The 18,874-nt window shown below is 46.5% G+C and overlaps 1 protein-coding gene across 4 annotated transcripts in view; it reads left to right on the plus strand.

Moving 5' to 3' along the window:
• Window positions 1-18,874, plus strand: part of UCHL5 (ubiquitin C-terminal hydrolase L5) — a 161,420-nt gene that overhangs the window by 7,727 nt on the left and 134,819 nt on the right. For all 4 annotated transcript variants that reach the window (XM_085601536.1, XM_085601537.1, XM_085601535.1 and 1 more), the window contains exon 2: window positions 11,742-11,805. In XM_085601536.1, the coding sequence (XP_085457662.1) occupies window positions 11,742-11,805 (64 nt within the window). The remainder of the gene's footprint in view (window positions 1-11,741; window positions 11,806-18,874) is intronic.

The following is an 18,874-nucleotide window of genomic DNA, read 5'->3' on the forward strand; positions in this document are numbered from 1 at the left end:
TCTATTCCAAGAAGCTCCAACCAGCGGAACGCAACTATTCGGTGTCGGACAGGGAACTCCTTGCCATCAAGACCGCTTTTGAGGAATGGCGCCACTTCCTGAAAGACGCCAAACACACCGTTACCATCTACACGGACCACAGGAACCTTCAGTTTCTCCGGTCAGCACGTGCCCTCACCGCCCGACAGCTCCGATGGACCCTTTTCTTCAATGACTACGATTTCGTGATCACGTTTCGTCCAGGGAGAGAAAACGCCAAAGCCGATGCCCTCTCGCGGTTGGAGGAAACTGACGAGGAGGCCGAGAACACCGAGCCTCTTCCTATCATTGCCGAGAAACACTTCCAGGGTGTTGTGACGTCTTCAGGCTTCTTATCGCAAGTACGGAAGGACACGAAGCAAGTCGACCCGGAGGGTATGGCAGAAGGACGCAAAGAAGTGTCCTACAAGGATGGTTTGCTGTTTCATGGGGAACGGCTGTATCTACCTGGAGTGCCCAGTCAGCAGGAGGCGGTCCGCCTGTGTCACGATCACGTTTTGTCCAGCCATCCCGGTTTCCATAAGACCCTGGAGCTCCTGCAAAGACAATTCTGGTGGCCGAACATGGTTACCGACACGAGACAACATGTAAGGAGCTGTACCATCTGTCTCTTGAGTAAGAACACATCTGAACCTCCGGTGGGCCTTCTGCGTCCCATTCCTGTACCACCGTATCCGTGGCACACTGTCTCCATGGATTTTGTGGTAGAACTCCCTATCACTAAGACGGGGCACACCACGATTCTCACCATCGTCGACCATCTCTCCAAAATGGCGCATTTCGTACCTTTGTTGAAGGTGCCCACGGCTGCGAACCTGGCCGGGATCTTTGTGCAAGAGGTGGTCCGCCTTCATGGCATCCCATCGGTGGTCATAACAGACCGGGGATCGCAATTCGTGTCCCGCTTTTGGACAGAGGTGTGCAGTATCCTCGAGATGGACGTACGCTTGTCCACAGCGTACCACCCACAGACGGACGGTCAGGCGGAAAGAACTAACCACACCATGGAACAGTACCTCCGTTGCCTGCTGCTTATGGTCGACAAAAACTGGTTCGAGGTTCTCTGGATGGCTGAGTACGCGTACAACAACAGTAGGCATTCGGCCATCGGCATGTCTCCCTTCTTTTGTCTCCAAGGCCGTCACCCCCGCACCTCTGCCTGGGAAGTACCCCGGGATTGCTGCCTGCCGTCAGTACGTTCTTATCATGATTCCTTGCGCACCATCTGGCAGCAAGCTCGGTTTGAGTTGGCCAAGGCGAAGGACACCTACAAGGCGCATGCAGACGCCCATAGGCAGAGAGAACCCGATTACCGCTTGGGTGACCGAGTGTGGTTATCTATAAGACATCTCAACGTGCATGGTCCCAAGAAACTGTTACCCCGGTATGTGGGCCCGTTTGTCATTGAGAAGGTGGTCAATCCTGTGGCTATGAGACTTACGCGCCCTCCGCACATGAAGATCCACCCCGTCTTCCACGTCTCTCTTCTGCAGGCGGTCCGTCCTGGTGGCGGGGCTCCCTCTCCTCCTTCTCCGGTAGTAGTGGAGGACCATGTTGAGTATGAAGTCCGGGCCATCCTGGGTTCTCGCCGCACCAGGGGGAAGTTATTCTACCTAGTCGATTGGAAAGGGTACGGCCCAGATGAGCGGTCCTGGGAGCCTTTGTCCCATGTTCGCCATGCTCCTGCTCTGGTCCGTGCGTTTCATCTAAGTCATCCTTCCTGCCCTCGCCCTGCTGTCCCTTTTTGAGCCCCTGGGGAGGATGGGGGGGGGGGGACCTGTTTTGAGGGGGGGTTCTGTCACGTTACGGCGCTTGCCGTTCCTCGCCACTGCAGACACGCACACAGATACGACCCGGAATACTCACTTCCGGGTGGAAGTCGAGGACCGGTCTAGTCGTTCGTTCAGCGCAAGGGTCAGAGAAGCGCTTCCGGGGGAAACGCTTAAACACCGCGTTTCCCGCCGGCTCGGCGCTTCGTATTCCTTTGGATTCCCCGAGCGCGAGACAGCGTCCCGAAGCTGACCAGCGGAAAGCGAACGCTTTCAAATCCCCGCGGGAAACCTGCAACGACCATCGTCCTCTCTCTGGAAAGCATTCCAGGTATCAGGTTCCCCAACCCTTGCCCCTCCCGTGACACTTAGTTCCTTTGAAGGGGTTCTCCTCTTTGTTTGCCATTGATGATTTTGCCAGCGCACTGCGCCAGTTCTGATTTACCCTGAATGTTTTTTGCCATTGATGATTTTGCCAGCGCACTGCGCCAGTTCTGATTTACCCTGAATGTTTTTTGCCATTGATGATTTTGCCAGCGCACCGCGCCAGTTCTGCTTTACCCTAGATGATTTTGCCCTTGATGATTTTGCCAGCGCACCGCGCCAGTTCTGCTTTACCCTAGATGATTTTGCCCTGGATGATTTTGCCTTTGATGACCTTTTGCCTTTTCGCGCAGAAGCGCCTTGATGTTTTGTTTTCTCTACACTGGAGCAGCGTTTAACATTGCATTCGTCCTCCCGGAGTGTTATTGGGAAGTTGCGTTTAATACCATTGACCTTTGTGCAAAAGCACTGAATTTTGATTTGCTGCATAACCTGTCCTACACACCTCACCTGAACAACTGCCGTGCTGCGACCTTCGTCACCGCAGTATGGTGAGTTCCCTGAGTCTAGGACAGGAAATATATCTGTGTGTGTGTCTACGGTGTGTTGGGGTTCTTCACTGACCTTAGTTTCCCTGTTTATAGGCCACTCCGAGATACCCTGCGCGCCTACCTACCGCTGTTGTTCAGGCTCCTTTCCCTGCGTCCATCTCATCCCTGCTGGGTTCTACTGTCCACGAGGGTCAGGTGGGTACAGGGACGGGCGCTCTTGTCGTCTCTGCGGAATCGCTGCACAAGCAGAGGTAAGTCTTGTGGAGCACTTGACAGTATGTGCATGATCTATGCCCTCGCATATTCTGAACTTTTAATCTGCATGTCCACAAATGTGATTGCAATATATGATCTTTTGCATACTACTTTGAAATTGATGTTACTATCATTACCGTCTCCTTTCACTGTGCACTACGTTTGTAATGTGCTTCTTGAAACTTAATAGAGATTTCAAATGAAATTAGTTCTGAAATTAATGAAGCGGCCGAAGAGATGTGTGGAAGCTACAGATAGCATAGAGTTTTAATAGCTCAAAAAAGTTAATAAAGCGGAGATCAGGGATTTTCAAAACTGTTTTTACCTTGGTCACCATGCAAGTACCTTACAAGCAGCAAATATTACAGAGCTCTGTGTCTTCTCTCTTCGCCATCCAAGTCTGTTCTGATTACCTCACTCAGCCTTATGGCTCCGATTTAGCTTCTTATTAAACAGTACCCTGACTTCCAGGCTATCTTCGTAATGCATGCAGGGTGAATGGACTTACCCTTTTTCTATATGATTCATGCCCTTTAGTCTATCAGAAATCTGAAGCTCTCCCTAACTTCTAAGAACAGATTGGCTGTTTATCCAACTAAGTATCAGTGCTCCAACAAATGCTTCTCGTTCTAGGCATACAGCCTCGGATCTCTCGTGGTTGGATCATGCTTCGTGTGTTCGACATGTGAAAATACTTAAAAGGCGGAAGACCTATTTCTTCATGTCTGTCCGTAGAGTAGCATCACAGTGTGGATGACTACTGCCTCAGGCAGTTGCCTGCATCATTCCTGTGTGAACCTGTTCTTTTTCCTTACAAACTCATTAGAAAGTTATATTACTTGTCAAATAGATGCATGCAAAATGCTGTATGGCATATAGAGTAAGGACTCACTGCCTCACATAGAAGGCTTTATCGAAGTCATAGAAAACGTATATCCTATAAGGGAACCTTGATATGCAGTCTGCTGAAGTGTTTCCTCTGGAGACATTTTTCAGAATACATTAGGTATTCATGATGCTGTCTTGCTTTGTGAGCACATCAAGTATGCACTATGATGACCAATACTACGATAAGCTCAGATGTTTAATGGATGTCAGTTCCTTGGCTAGTGTACTGAAGTAGAATAATTTTTAGAATCTTGAGAACCTTGAATGTACTCTGATTGCAAAAGGGTGAACAAATCTCAATTAGAGTGCAAGTGACACAGCTTAGTGTCGGAGTGCTGTATACAGAAATTTGTCATATGAACTAAACAGGCATTTAAAAATGGGACCCAAGCTCACAGTAGTTGCTGTAGGGCACCCCAAGAATTACTGTTGCATCCTTTCTTTAAAACCACTGGTTGAGTTAACCCAACCCTCTAGTATACACCTCTGCTTGAACAGAGAAATTATATCCAGCCTGTACTGCTTTGTTGATTTGCACCCAACTGCCTTAGACTTCAGACCACCAAACTGTTGTTTTATCCCTTCGTCCTGCAAGTTTCCCATATGTGTTTCATCAGTCCTTAGATTTTTACCTTTCAAACAGCGTTGTTTACCTTTGATCTGAATTGCAAATACTCGGAGCACATTGTCAACAAATACCTGTCTGTTGAAGTTACATAAGGTACTGCGGCATGGCTGTGCACCAACGAGTGCTTACAAGTCCAACAGGCTTTACCTCTGAGGTGTGCTTTTGGCTCTCGTAGGACTTTAGACGATACAAAATAAACTCACCATACATCATACCACCATAGTAGGGCCCAATATACACTTTAGTGTTGTTCCATAAAGCTGTGTCCTTTTCTACAAAGTAACAGATTACATTCCTGGCCCTTTATGTTTAAAAATTAGTTGTACGTGTATGCGTTTTGATGTTTTGTTATGTGAATTTTCATTGGAGTGAGTTGAGGTATACGGAATTGCCTCTTTGCATGTTCATTCCTACTTTTTCGACTGATGCTGCTGTTTTTTCAGCTCAGAGTGCACTGAGGACTGCTAACCAGACCTCCGAGCCAGTGTTCTTCCCAGTTACCAAGTGTATGTAGAATTGGCTACCCCAATTGACAAGTACTGACTTGCATGTCCCTAGTATATGACACCGAGGGTACATAGGGCATGTAAGGCAGTGTCCACCTAGGGCTGCAGCACTGTGCCATCCTGAGTGTGTTAACATTACAAAATGGCTCTCAGCCTGCCACTGCAGACTGGAAGGGCAGTGTCGCACTGCTAGTTCAACTTTGCCAATAAAGCCACACCTGCCTTTACCATTATATGCTAGTGTCCCGTAACAAAACCTTGTGGAGCTGTATATTGTTGAATAGGACATATAAACTTATAGGGCTTAACAGAAAACCCCCGAAAATTGTTGTTTCGCTGGGGAAAAGTTAGTAGCCCCATTGGCTAACACAGGGTTACTGACTAGTACCCCAGCCTGGCTAACTTCTGAATGGATCTACATAACTTGGTACTGCAAGGTATCAAATTAATCATGGCATTAAACCTGACCTTATGCCCAGGTCGACCTTAATGTCACTTTAAAAGGTAAGCAACTTTTAGAAAGTTGCCACACTGTGGCCCAGTGGTCCAGTAGCCTCACACGGGCCGGGACCCACAGACCGCTTTCTGCCTATCTGGGGGGAGAGGGGGTGGTGTTTACGACTCCCAGGCTTAGGATCAAACAATGCATGCTGCTGTGAGAGGTGTCACCTCCCCTATGCAGGAAGCAACTCTGGGTGTTGGCCCAAAAGGTGAGCTTCCAAAGGGAAACCGCCTTTAACAAATAGTGAAAACACTTCAGAGGGGCCGCCCATTTTTCAGGCAGGCAAGCTGGAGACTGGGACAGAGAGGGAAGACCAGAGGCCAAAACGGTTTTCCTGGGGGCATGTTGCCCCCAGTTAGAAATACCTCTAGGGTGTGCTATCGAGCTCCTAACATCCAAGGAGTGGTCAGGACCTCTTGGGAGAGGCCAGAATAGTGTACACTGGGATCGCCAGATGCCACACATCACCGGAAAGTCGACACCCAAAGGGAGGGGATCTGGTAGCTCATTGGCTAGTAACTGCATGGTCCCTTCAGGGCACTTTAGCTGGATAAATGGGGCACCCCTGGCACCCTGAAACCACAGATCAAGCTAGATTTGGAAAGGGGGCCGAAGGACTACCCTTGGAATAGCACAAGGAGAGCTGCACTGCCTGGTGGACTGCACCTGCTTTGGGCTAGCGAAGTTTGATCTGTGCAACCTAGTTCAGGAATAAGTTGATCACCGACCAGAGCAGTAATTCGAAGGATCAGTCTGCTGATATCCTGGAACTAGCTCCAAGGGCAAAAGAGCTGAAGTAGCCTAAACCGGCAAAGTGCTAGCCACCGGAGAAGATGTGCTGTTAGCTGCCGCTGGGAACCTTGCGAGAACGACCTTTGACATGCAAAAGTTGCACCTGGGTCGGGATTGTCATCAAAGTCCAGATTGGTTACTTGAAAGGGGCACTAGCCCCACTAAAGGATTTTGCACCAACCTTTGCACCTGGAGACCAGAAGCCCAGCCTCAGCTGACCAGAAGCCCTGAGAAAGAGGACTTTGTGGAATCCTGATCTCCGTGGCCAAAGTCGCTTCACATCACCTGTGAACAGAGGAACCACCACATAGGCTCCTCCCCCCCCCCCTGTCTACCGCCTCACAACCAGAGCATCCTTAAGCATCTTTTCATCCTGCATACTCCGCATCAGGACCACTCCATTATCTATGGTTGTCGTACTGTGAAGGCTGGAACTGGACTGAAAAACACTCTAGTGCCAGGTAACTGTTCAGATCTACCCCACTGGCCCCCTAGACTTCTACCTTGTCGAATTTGGTTAGCCAAGCCGTAATAGTAGTACTTAAGATGGCAAACTTTTTTTGTTGAACAATGCTTCTTTGCAGTTGAAATTTAGTGATAAAATCTTTGAAAAATAACATCTCTGGAACCATCCCGTCGATTTGGAATTATGATCTATTTTTATACGTTGGTGTTGTGTTGCTTTTGTGTTTTGTGGCTTTATTTCATTGTTTGGTACTGTTAAATGCTTTATACTAAGTTGCTTTGTTCAAGCCTTGCTGCTCAAAAGCCATAACTACCCAAAGTTGAGCATAAGGTTATTCAAACGAGCCTGACTGGACCCAATTTAGGTTTTGCTAGTGTATTCCAGAATAAGGCCCCACAGCCATACCATATAACACACCCAGATCCTCATGAGGTGAAAGCATACATAGAGTGCATTGTAGAGTGAGACTATGCTATAGCGGTTTGGGAATCTGCGCACCTTTTGGTGTTTCTGGTGATCACTTACTGGTATCCGGGATTTGTTGACATTGTGTTTGAATGTTTCTTTAAATTCAAAGCTGAATTATATCGGATAGTAGATGGCAAGCTTAGACTTGGCCAGTGTATTGTTTAGCAATGTATTTGGAAAATTCCTTAAAACTCTCCCACAGCTTGAAAGAGGCATGAGATGCCATTAAGTACCTACATTCTTACATTTTCTCTGTAACCAATGCGGCTTAAGAGTCCACAACACTTTGCAAGTTACTTTTGGGTGTCCACAAGGTGTATCACTACTCCTTTTAAAGCAAGTGGGGGAAAAAACATAGGGTCCAGGTCTAAGACTGTTCAGAAATTGCAGCGCAGTTATGATTGTTTTACAGACACAAATCTTTGCAAGGATGGCCGCCAGGACAGCACAGACCCAAGTATGAGAAAATGACCACAGTGGCTTTACTAGAGTAACTTTTCCCATTTTGCTCAGGGTTAGTCACGAGGCACTAAACATGCAACTCTGCTCCTCAAGCCCTACCTTTTAAAAAAAAAAAAAAAAGAAAATTTTTTTTTTTACACACTTTATTGGTGACTGCTGTACATCATGTACTTGCAACATATAAACATACAAATACAGTCTTTTGGTTTTCTCCCCTCAGGTATCATTTACAGCCCCAGACATTTGTATCAATCTGTCTCCTATCTTGCATTAGAGGGGAGTCCTATATAGTGCATTATGAACCAGAAATAGTGCATTGATTAAATTCAACCCCCAACTATTCCCCCTCCCGCCCTCCTATCCCACACTAACCCTCTCCTGGTCAGTCGAACTGTCGCTACGTCCGTGATAACAGGGAGTCATTATAGGAGCTTCTGCTCCGGGCTACCTCGTACTGGTCACATTCACGGCCTCCCTGCTCCTCGAGTCGTACCGGCCCAAATGGACTCAGACTCTTTGTTTTACATGTGGTATAGGAGGTGTACTAGGGTGTGCTGTGGGGGTTCAGTTCGCTGTGGGGCCCAGGTAGCTCACCTCAAGCCCTACCTTAATTCCCTCGTCTGTTATTTCTTGCTCACTCACCTATGTTGACCCACCTCTTTTTGTTCAAACGATATCACTGCCTAGAGCATTGACATGCTGCATTTAGGACTACATTTTTAGGTCTCGCCTAGTGATGCAGCGCATGCTCTGCTCGCCTTGGCGAGACCTATAGTTGCTGGTTTCTCTGCCCAAGGGAGACAGGAGGTGGCACGCACGGACAGGAGATGTGCACTCGCGGACAGGAGATGTGCACGCGTACGGGGTGCACATCTCCTGTCCGCGAGTGCTCCTCTCCTGTCCCCGCGTGAACACAGCGCACTCATGGCGAACTTTCACTTTCCCTCCCTCCTAGTTAGTGTCAGTGTTGCGCTGTCGGCTGCGCTCTCCGACACACAACACATCATAGGGGACAAAGCAGGAAGATGGCTGCCCGCGGTGTGATGTTATCCCCCGAGGAGGGTGAACTCCACAGGTTACCAGAGACACGAACCTCGTTAAACTGATAGCTCCCTTTCTTTTCATGAGCGCAGCCTCGGCTTCCTGCTCCGTCCACTAAATTGTCTTGTCTATCTCCGCTATTAGGTTAATGGGCATAATGTGTTTTTAGATCTCCGTATCTGCATCACTAGCATTCCTGCAGGCAGAAATTTCAACCAGATGTCTGACTTGCGTCCATCCTCCGCCGCATGCTCCCTTTCATGTGGTCCTTATTAAAGAGAATAATAAGAGCTTTGCACGGCGATCCAACCCTTGCACTTATCACAATTGGGGCTGTTTAATCACATTCTAGTGTACGGCGGCGCTGATAATGTTCAAAGGCCTGGGGGCTGTGTTCTGGACCTTTACATCGGGCCACTCTGCTGATACCAAGCCCCGCCCACTGCCCCTCCAAATTGTCAACCCAAGGAACTGGCTTCGAAACCGAGCCCGGCTGAGGGGGCTTCTCACCTAGAAATAGTACCTGACATTAACCTTCTTTTATATTTTTCGTCCTGAGTGCGCTGCTTAATGACGACAGCAACTAGGGAGGGAAAAGGAGGCCTTGGGTAAAGATTTGTTATCATTGATGTGAACATTTACGGTTATAAAGCGCTCTGATACCTTCGGGTCTAGCTAGCGCCATATATAACTCTCAAATAAATAAGTTAAAGTAAGAGATGATAGTTGCAGCTCCTAGAAATGGCTGAAATGCGCTATATAGCTCTACATAAGTATTATTACTATTGTTTGCACTGCCAGGGTATATGTGAGAGAAACACAATAACAAGCATTTGCAATGCAATAGGTCTCGCATTTACGAGAGTTTGAGCTATTGGCATTGTAAATGACACTACCTTTTATTTATGTGTTGATTTTTAAAACATAAATAAGGCATTTAACAATGCCAATAGCTTAAACTCTCGCAAATGCGAGACCTATTGCATTGCAAATGCTTGTTTTTCTCTGCCCGTAAAATTGGCAAATAGCATATATACCATATATGGGATCCTGTTCGCCTGCACCGTTATTCTTGAGCCTTGTGTTTTTTTGTCACACCTCCGTGTCACCTCACCCTTCGGGCGAGAAAGTTGCACATTATACATTTTCTCCCATTGTACTTTATGAAACGTGCTGTTTTTCAATAGTTTGGTGCAGTAATGGACTTTGTTTTTGTAACAAGTTTTCAATGCCACTTCCTGTACAACCCTTTGAAAACCTTGAGATATGGTCCATGCTGTAGAAACCTGTTTACATAAATAAAAGGCCATGAAACCGTGATTGTTGAATACTTCTGTGCATCATTTCATCGGGTTGACAAATCGGTTAGTCGAGGCAAGAATACCTGGCACAAGGGGTGCCTGACATGCTTGTGGGCATAGAAAGAAAACAAAACAGAAGGAGACAGACTAATTGTTGAAATAATGTCGCTGGCAGATGATTTTAGTCACTAAACATTTTTTGAAGGTAGTGTATATTGGGGAGGGTTTCCACGACATTGCCAGTGGACACTTCAGTACACATTTGTGATTCATTAATATATTTTATTAATATTTGCGCGAAAAGGGAAAATTGATTTTATATTTCAGTCCGTACCTGAGGAAACGGAGTACAACATTTATTTGATTTACTTTAAGTTTTCATGTTTTTCTCTGATGGAGGAATTGCTACAATGGTGAAGAATGTGGGTAACGGGTTGAGTGAGGCCTTGTAGGTGAGCAGATCAGGTGACCAGTGTTGAAATGCAGGTAAATTGAATCCTTTATAGCGGAAGAAGAGGCTTTACCGAATGCTGCTAAGAAGTAATGAGCTCTGTGGCAGACCGAAATATTGAGTGTTACATCTTAACTCATTTTGTGTCTGTTGGTTACCATCCTTAGGTTTTTGTGACCATATTTATAGAGAACCTTGCCTGAAGGTTAATGGAGCACTTAGCATATAACAATAGAGAAATCAGAGCAATTAGGTAGAGCATGCCAGAGTTGCAGAACGATGATCAATATTTGAAAATATTTGTTGGATTTGAGATTGGAGATGAAAATGTACCTTTTGAGTGGTTTGTGGGTAACTTCATATCCACTATTGAGCAGGTTTACTTTGAGGAATCCAAAAAGCCTCACTTGCTAGCTGTGATCCCTATTTTTCTCTGATGGATGAAACATGTTTTTGCCTCTTGCTTGCAGATACGTTTTTTGAGGTCACTCACAAAGCTTTTAGGGCCACATGCATCAAGCATTTTGCCAATCCGAAGCGGTCCATTTGCGACTGGTAAAATGCCTTTTACGATGCATCAAAGGGAATGCAGTTGCAAAATAGGTAATCGCAATTTATTATGATTACCTGATTGGCAAATGCATTTAGGGAATCGTAAATTGCAATTCCCTACTTGAGCTGCATCAAGCCTTTCCTAAATGTGACTTTGCATTTAGGAAACGCTAATTGCCATCAACTTGAAGTTGATGGTAATTTGCAAAAACTTGGAAAAATGCACAAAAGTTCATTTTTCAAACACATACATATGCCCTTAGGGCATGTGTGCGTGCCACATGTGCACACTTACCTGTTTTGGGGGTGCATCAGGGGGGCCTTAGGCCCCCTAGCACCCTTGAAATTGCATTCGCAATTTGCGATTACCTATTGGGTCCATAGGAATGAATCGGAATGCATTTCCCAATCGCAATTTGCGATTCGCTACTGGGGAATGTGTAGGAATCGCTATTTTGTTTGCGATTCCTACATGCATAAGGTATTGCGACTCCTAAATAGCGATTCCTTAATCGCTATTACGGAATCACAAGTCCTTCTCTTGATACGTGTGCTCCTCAGTCGCTAGGCCTTGCTTATAGGTGTTTGGACGATCTTCTAAGAGCGGCTGTCTGAAGGGGTCATGTTCTACTTCATGAGTGAGCAGAATTTGATGTATAGAAAAGAACACCTGGTCAGTACCCCATCTTGTATTCTTTTTTAAAAGTTTATGTACAAATTTCCTTAACTGTCTTTCTTCATTTCAGGCTGTTCTGGAGCACAGGTTGAAGAAATATGGAGTTTGGAGCCGGAAAACTTTGAAAAACTGAAGTATGTTTATTGTCCATTGTGTAGCACATACTTTAAGTGAATGAAAAGGAATAATGTGATTGTTTGTAGTCTGGCTGCGGCTTGAAGCTTTTATTGGGTTTTTATGGGGATTTGTCTCGTTAACCTGCACTTCACATGGGAGTGAGGAGGACATTATTAAGCACACTGTATTACCATTGCTTATTTAAAACTGAAGATTGGTCATGCGTTGTTTTTTGTTTTTTTTTTGTAATTTATTATTTATTTTTGCAAAGTTTGTGCCTATCTGAAAAACGTCAGTGAAGTGTATTATTACCACTGTGTCCTAAATGCAATTTTTAGATTTTCTTTGTTAGTTTTTAGGTTGAACCTAGACAGCACTTGCACTTTCGCTTCAAGACATGTTGTATATACTTTGTGGGCTTACAACCCGCCCATTGCTTTGGATTTGTTTATTTTAGTGTCATTTAAAAAGCCTTTACTTCCAAGTTGTTAATCTTTCCTATTTGTGTCTCCATTTCGCCGGTTGTTCACTCCCACAGAGTAGTGCCCCATTACTTGTAGCCTTCCACTTGTGTGCATTTAGGCTTATTTCTACGCACAATTTTTTTTTTTTTTGTTTCTCCATGGAGGCACAGGAAGGCCTCCCCGGCTTTCAATTTCGAGTACAATTGAAAACGGGCCTTTTAATCTTGTCACGGAGCGTGCTTTCATGTTGTACCATTGTGCGCCTTTTATTTTATTAGCACGGTGCTCCACAGCTGGTTACTGGCACTGTAATGACTCCAGTGTGTGAAGCCTCGGTTCCGGGAGCCTAGGCACACCTGCCTTTTTGGTTTTTTTCTTCCCCTGTAAAGAGGGCTGTTAATCTGGTTTTTCTCTTGGCTTATTCTCTGCCCATACCTCACCAGCTTGGGGGACTGGGCACCTCAATATTGCTTCCACATGTCCCCACAGGAAATCATGGCAGTCTGTAGAACCAAGCCCCTTGTTCGGAATCTGAAGGGGAATTACCATACTGCTCGGAAATGGCACACAACCCAAATCCTCCGTGGCTATCAGGAGTGAAGGGGATGAGCCGGCCACTGGTTTCGAGCTCTTTCAAATCAAATATCTTTATTCGGATATTTACAAATAACCATAAAAGATGCACATCATCAAGTCAACATACTTTTGTTAAAAACCACAATCAAATATACATAATACCCTAAAATCATCAATACATAAAATCCCAAAATGCGAGATCATAAAAAGCAGGACAATTAAGTGCTAAGGTTCATTTGTCGGCAACCTTCTTGTGCCTATTAATGATTGTCTATGGCAGAGAGGATACTTTATAATCATAATAACAAGGGAGCAATCCTAGTAGTTAGTCCTCTCCTCTGGTATTTCTTAATCTAACTGCCAGTCGCAAAAAGTGCACAGTGCTAAATAATACAAATGGGTCAGCAGAGAGTTTGAGAAACAAGAGGGCCACTTTAGCCTGTCTAATTCCCGCGCGTTTCAAGATGTTTTTTAGAAACCGCTTTCTGGGAAGGTCGTAAAATGGACATATGAGAACAAAGTGGATGGTGTCTTGCGGAGATCGTTGATCGCAGCCGCAACACCCTTTTTTGCTAACATCACTCGTGTAACCAGCTGGAACTGATAAAATGTGGTGCAGGAGGTTTAATCTGAATCTTGTTATCAGGAATCTGTCATGTCTGTTATGTATATTGGACAGGTAAAATTCCATCCCCGCACAATTTTTTGTAAGCTGGTGTTCTCTTACGGTAGATTTCCGCCCTTCCCTTTCCTCTCTAACGTTAGCTACATATAGTGAGAAGTCTGCCTTTATGGCCTCTTTGTCTCTCGTTCCTATTATGGAGGGGTCATCAAAAAGATTAGCATGGCCCAAACTAGTCAGTGTGTCCTTTACGTATTTGAGCCAGGGTATTTGCAGCCCCTTGTCCCCCTTCAAACAATCCTCCAAAATTTGTCTGCTAAGGCTTGCCTCAGGGTTTATCCAGATTTTGATCCAACAGATGATGGGTTTGAGGCATGCCCTATCGCTAATATAGGGGATACCCAGCTCTTCGTGGACTATGAAAGAGGGGATGCTTTGAGGGACTTGCAAAAGTCTCCTCAAGAACTTATCTTCCTCAATCTGAATTTTTCTCCCATTTGTAAAGCCCCACACCTCACTTCCGTACAGGGTTTTGGTGCAGCAGACAAGACTATATAAATGTACAATTTCGTTGGGTGACCAACGACCCAGTCTGCGTGCATAATTCATAATTGACCCCTCGGCACCAAGTTGTTGGGTACATTTATGACTTACAAGGGGTTTACAATTTAAATCTTTGTCAAAAACCATACCCAGGTAGTTAAAATGTTTCACCTTCTCCAGTTTGTGTGTGCCTATGGTGAAAACACAGTTCTTGTGTGGGGTTTTTCCTACTTCCATAATGAAAGATTTTGTGAGGTTAGGGACTAAATCAAGGTCTGCCATAAAGCTGACAAATCCCCCAATGAGGGCCTGCAGGCTCCTGCCAGTGTGCGCCAGGAGGACCGCATCATCTGCGTAAAGGAGGACGGGTATTCCTCTCTTCCCTATGCTGGGGCAATCTGCCTCCAGGGCTCCGAGCGCCTTGTCTAGCCCATTGATATAAAGCGTAAATAGGAAGGGTGCCAGGATACATCCTTGTCTCACCCCGCCCTTACACTGAAATTCCTCAGTGACGTCGCCCTCATTTGTATACCTGACCCGTGCCGTGGTGTTTTGATGAAGCATACGCAGGGCGTGGATCAAACCAGGATCCACGCCCATGGCACTCAGGATTTCCCACAGCCTTCTTCTGTTCACACAGTCGAAGGCCGCTGAGAGATCCATGAATGCCAGGTAAACTGTCCCCTCCCTGGCCACAGTATACTTTGCCACCAGGTGGTAAAGGTTAAGGCATTGGTCAGTTGTGGAGCGCCCTTTTCGGAAGCCATACTGTACGTCAGTGATAATATTGTTTTCGTCAGCCCATATCATTAGACGATTTAAAATGACTCTTCCCAAGACTTTCGCCGTTACATCTATTAGGGATATTGGGCGATAACATTGAGGGTCATTTTTATTACCCTTCTTAAATATGGGCACAATGACGGCCGTAGACCATGATCTCGACATGCCCACCTCCATAGCTGTGTTATAAACCCTAGTAAAAATGGGGGCCCAAAGATCTATCTGGCTTTTAAATAGATCAGGGGGTATCCCATCTGGCCCTGGCGCCTTCCTCACTACTAGGCCTTCTATGCCCAAATGAACCTCATCCACCATAATGGGTGTCCAGACACTAATGGGGCAACCATTTACTGGTGTTAACTGTGCCTCAGGTGCCCCACGATTATACAATCTGGAAAAGTGTGCCTCCCACGCCTCTGGTAAAATATGGGAGGCCAATTGTGGTTTATCTAGGGGTTGGAAACGAGGGGCGTTTATTACCCTCCAGAAACTGCTCATGTCTTTAAGCTCGGCAGCCTCTCTTAGAGAAACCCATGCTTCATTTTGTAGGGCTGTTTTCCGTGACTTGGTCGCCTTTTTGTAGCTACTCCTGCAAGAGGCTATCTCGCCTTTGTCCTTGGACCTTGGTTAATGTCAACTTCAGGTCCCTATGGGCCTTTGAGCAGTTCTTATCGAACCACCTGGGACAAAAGTCACCCTTAGGCTTGGGTTTACTTCTTAAGAGACTATCGATGTGCTGAGCAGTGCCTTCAAATGCTACAATTAAGTCCGTCCCCTCTATCTTGGGATCTAAACACCTCCAGATGTGATTCTCAGCATTGTTGAGGAGAGCTCTGTGGAGTTCATCGCCATCAATGTTGCTCCATTTGATTCTTCTCCCCTGGTCCCTGGCTCTGTATTCACCCACAGTAGATACTTCAGCCACCTTGGTACCAAGTATGTCCACTAATGACAAAACCAGGGGGTTATGATCACTGAACACACTTGGCATTATCTCAAAATGGGCTACCCTACTTTCAAACACGGTGGATATAAAAAAATAATCTATAATTGAATCCCTTCCTCTCCCCTTAAAGGAAGGGATCAATGAGTTAGGTGTCCCATTCCTGATCATGTCCATCGTGTGGATTAAAGCAAACTTGCCGAGAATTCTACTTAATGCCAGGCCCTCACTGGAGTGTTCCGGATGCCATCCACTAATGGTGGGACAGGCATCCCACATCCCATCTTCCCATTTCAGGTGTGGGCACTGATGGCAATTAAAATCCCCCATAAGAATTAATTGGGTGCCAGCATCCCTTGATTCATTTAAACTAGTCAACCTCTCTTCCAGTTCAACCAAATTTAGCATAGATTGTCCTGCATTGTAAAAATTTATAAAAATGATCTTTATACCCTTGATTATGAGTCTCACTCCCTGGAGGCAACTTGAATCCCATTCTAGATCTACCCACCTCCCATTCAGTGCCAATGCCACATACATAATTAGCCCTCCCATGGCACGGCCCATAGTTGATTTCCTGGCTGCAACAAAGAATTGCTTGTAACCTTCAATGAATGAGGCATTGTTACTTATTTCCCATGTCTCCTGGAGGCAAATAACATGGTATTTCCTAATAAAATCTAGCCAGTCCGAATTATGAATTTTAGATGCCAAACCGGCAGTATTCCAGGAGATCAACCTCAAATCATTATGGTCTGAGTCTTGTCCTTTTGGTGCACCGGGCAAGTGCCTTGGGGTGGAGCCCCTAAATAAACAATTGGTATGAGGTCTCCTGGATCCAGCTTCTCTACCCAACATGCCTACATCACCAACTGCTACATCTGGGTCGGGGGCCCCCAGAGCCAAATCAGGTACCATTAAGGGAGGCGATTCTACATGGTTACTAAAGGTGTCTATGTCTGTCTCATGCTCCCCGTTGCCTGGTATCGTCAGTCAGTCTTGCTCATCCAGGGGAGATAGGCTTGAAAGGGGGGCAAATCTGTTCGATTGAAAGCCGTGAGCCTCCTCCCTTCTTCCAACTACTGTCCCTGACCCCAGCCAACTAGTACCCTTAGGCGGAGCTCTACTTCTATAAAAGAAATGCAGAGGTAACATCCTAATACAGGACCCGGGACTCTTTCCTCATATCGATTGTCCAACAAATCTCTGACTAGCTCTGGGTACCTGAAGTTAACTATCACATAGTCGCCCGCAAATTTTTTCGCGGTCTTTCCAATCCAAGCTACCCTCCTAGCCATAAGGATATGCCTGTGCTGCAAACTTCTATCAGGCGTGTTATTGAGTAACCAGTGTGAGGCTTTATTAATCAGAGCGTTGGTTGTTTCCTCTCTATCGTTGTTCAGACCCGGCACTCCTACTAAAACAATCGAATAGGGGCTAGAGGCAGGGGGCAAATCCAGAGTCTGGAGGCCTGGGGTGCTTTGAACACAAGCATTCACAGTGTTTTTATCCCTGATGGCTTGCTCGCTTGGTCCCCAACAGGCCTCATTTGATTCGGGAGGGAGTTGTGTGGAGCCCTGGGCCATGCTACCAAGGGTTCTGTTGCTTGTATTCCTGTGGTCCGGGGGTACTTGCCTTTGGGCTCTAAGATCAGGGTCTGGATTAGTTACAGACTTAATCCCACTATCCTCCACTGTTGACTCCTTCTCCTTCCTTGGTGGAGTATCCCCATTGTGCTGCTCACTAACTAAGTTTACCAGCCTACTTATCTTTTCCACTAGATTTAAAACTACGTTCAGGACTGGGTCTAGGTGTTGGGCTAAAAGCTGTTCCATTTTTTCCCCAAATGCTGTGGTGATATCCTGCAGCTCCCCCGCCCTGTTTATATTTTGACAGCCTGGGCATGCTATATTCTCATTGTTTGTGTTCCCTCTTTTGCTAGACGTGGTTCGCCCTCCGCGGCCAGACTTGCTGGGAAGATTAGCAGCACACCTTCCACCACTCTCTCGTTGCCCTGCCGCAAGTTGGGATTTTTTAGAACGTGTGATAACTTCGCTAATGGGTGATTGTATAGGGTGTGAGTTAGGCATTAGTGTTTGTGCACTGGTTGCCCCCCTAGGTGGTACTCCCCCTATGATGTTATTGTCATTAGCCAAGTCAATGTTGGTGCTAGCGGGCTGAGGACTGCCTATATTAGTGTGGTCGGTTGTTGATTGACCTAATGAGTCTGAGCCCCCCCGAGAGCAATTATCTATCACTATCGGAGTATCCGAGGACTGAGGCTGGGGTGGATGTGCTTGCGTCATTTGGGACATGCATGTACCTCCACCCGGTGTAGGGCAGAGGGCTATGTTGCCCAAAGAAGACCGTTTATTAGCAATTAGAGAGTCCAACGAAAGCCGTTTCTCAGTCAACAGGATCTCGTGGGCTAGGAGTGACTCTGCGCGTATAATAAAAGCGTCCAGGGTTCCCCTCACCCCTCCCTCAGCCCTTGTGTGCTGGCTTTTTGGTTTAACCATGATCTGACTGACTCTACACCACTTGTTTGTTCTTCAGCCTTGATGGGGAATAATGTAACTTGTATATCTTAGATGGTACAATGTCCCGACAGTCCCTCTCCTGTGGCTCACCTATCACCTACCAATACCATAAACCGAACAATGGGGCCATACACAAACTAAGTACCTCAACAAGATGCGAAGATATCAGGATACGGTGGATATGTCCAGATAGTCCTCCACACGAACAGCGTGTAACTCAAAAATAAGGGACAGGGCCCAGCCCTGCCTCTTCCTGCCCCGACGGCCACAGACGGCCCGCCCTCTGCCCGGGCTCAGCCCGGCGCTGCTCGCGCGCGGACCCGCGACGCGGAGGGTAGGCTTGATTTTATGGCGCCTCCAGGCGCTGTAGGCGGAACTTCCTCCCCAGGAAGCCGAGGTTGCCGGGAGATGTAGTCCCCTTCCAACCGCGGCCGCGGGAATGCCAGACGCGGCGGCGGGAGGGGGACGCAAACGGGGGCAAGCCCACAACAGAGTCCGCTCGGATCAGGGAGCACACGCAGGTCTCTTTCCTCAGCACAGGTGATTATTAGACCCCCCTCTTTCACAAACTCCTCCCAACAAGACCCTCTGTAAGAGAACGACAACAGATTTTGC

This window comes from Triturus cristatus, chromosome 4_2, assembly GCF_964204655.1.
Source record: "Triturus cristatus chromosome 4_2, aTriCri1.1, whole genome shotgun sequence".
Lineage (NCBI taxonomy): Eukaryota > Metazoa > Chordata > Amphibia > Caudata > Salamandridae > Triturus > Triturus cristatus.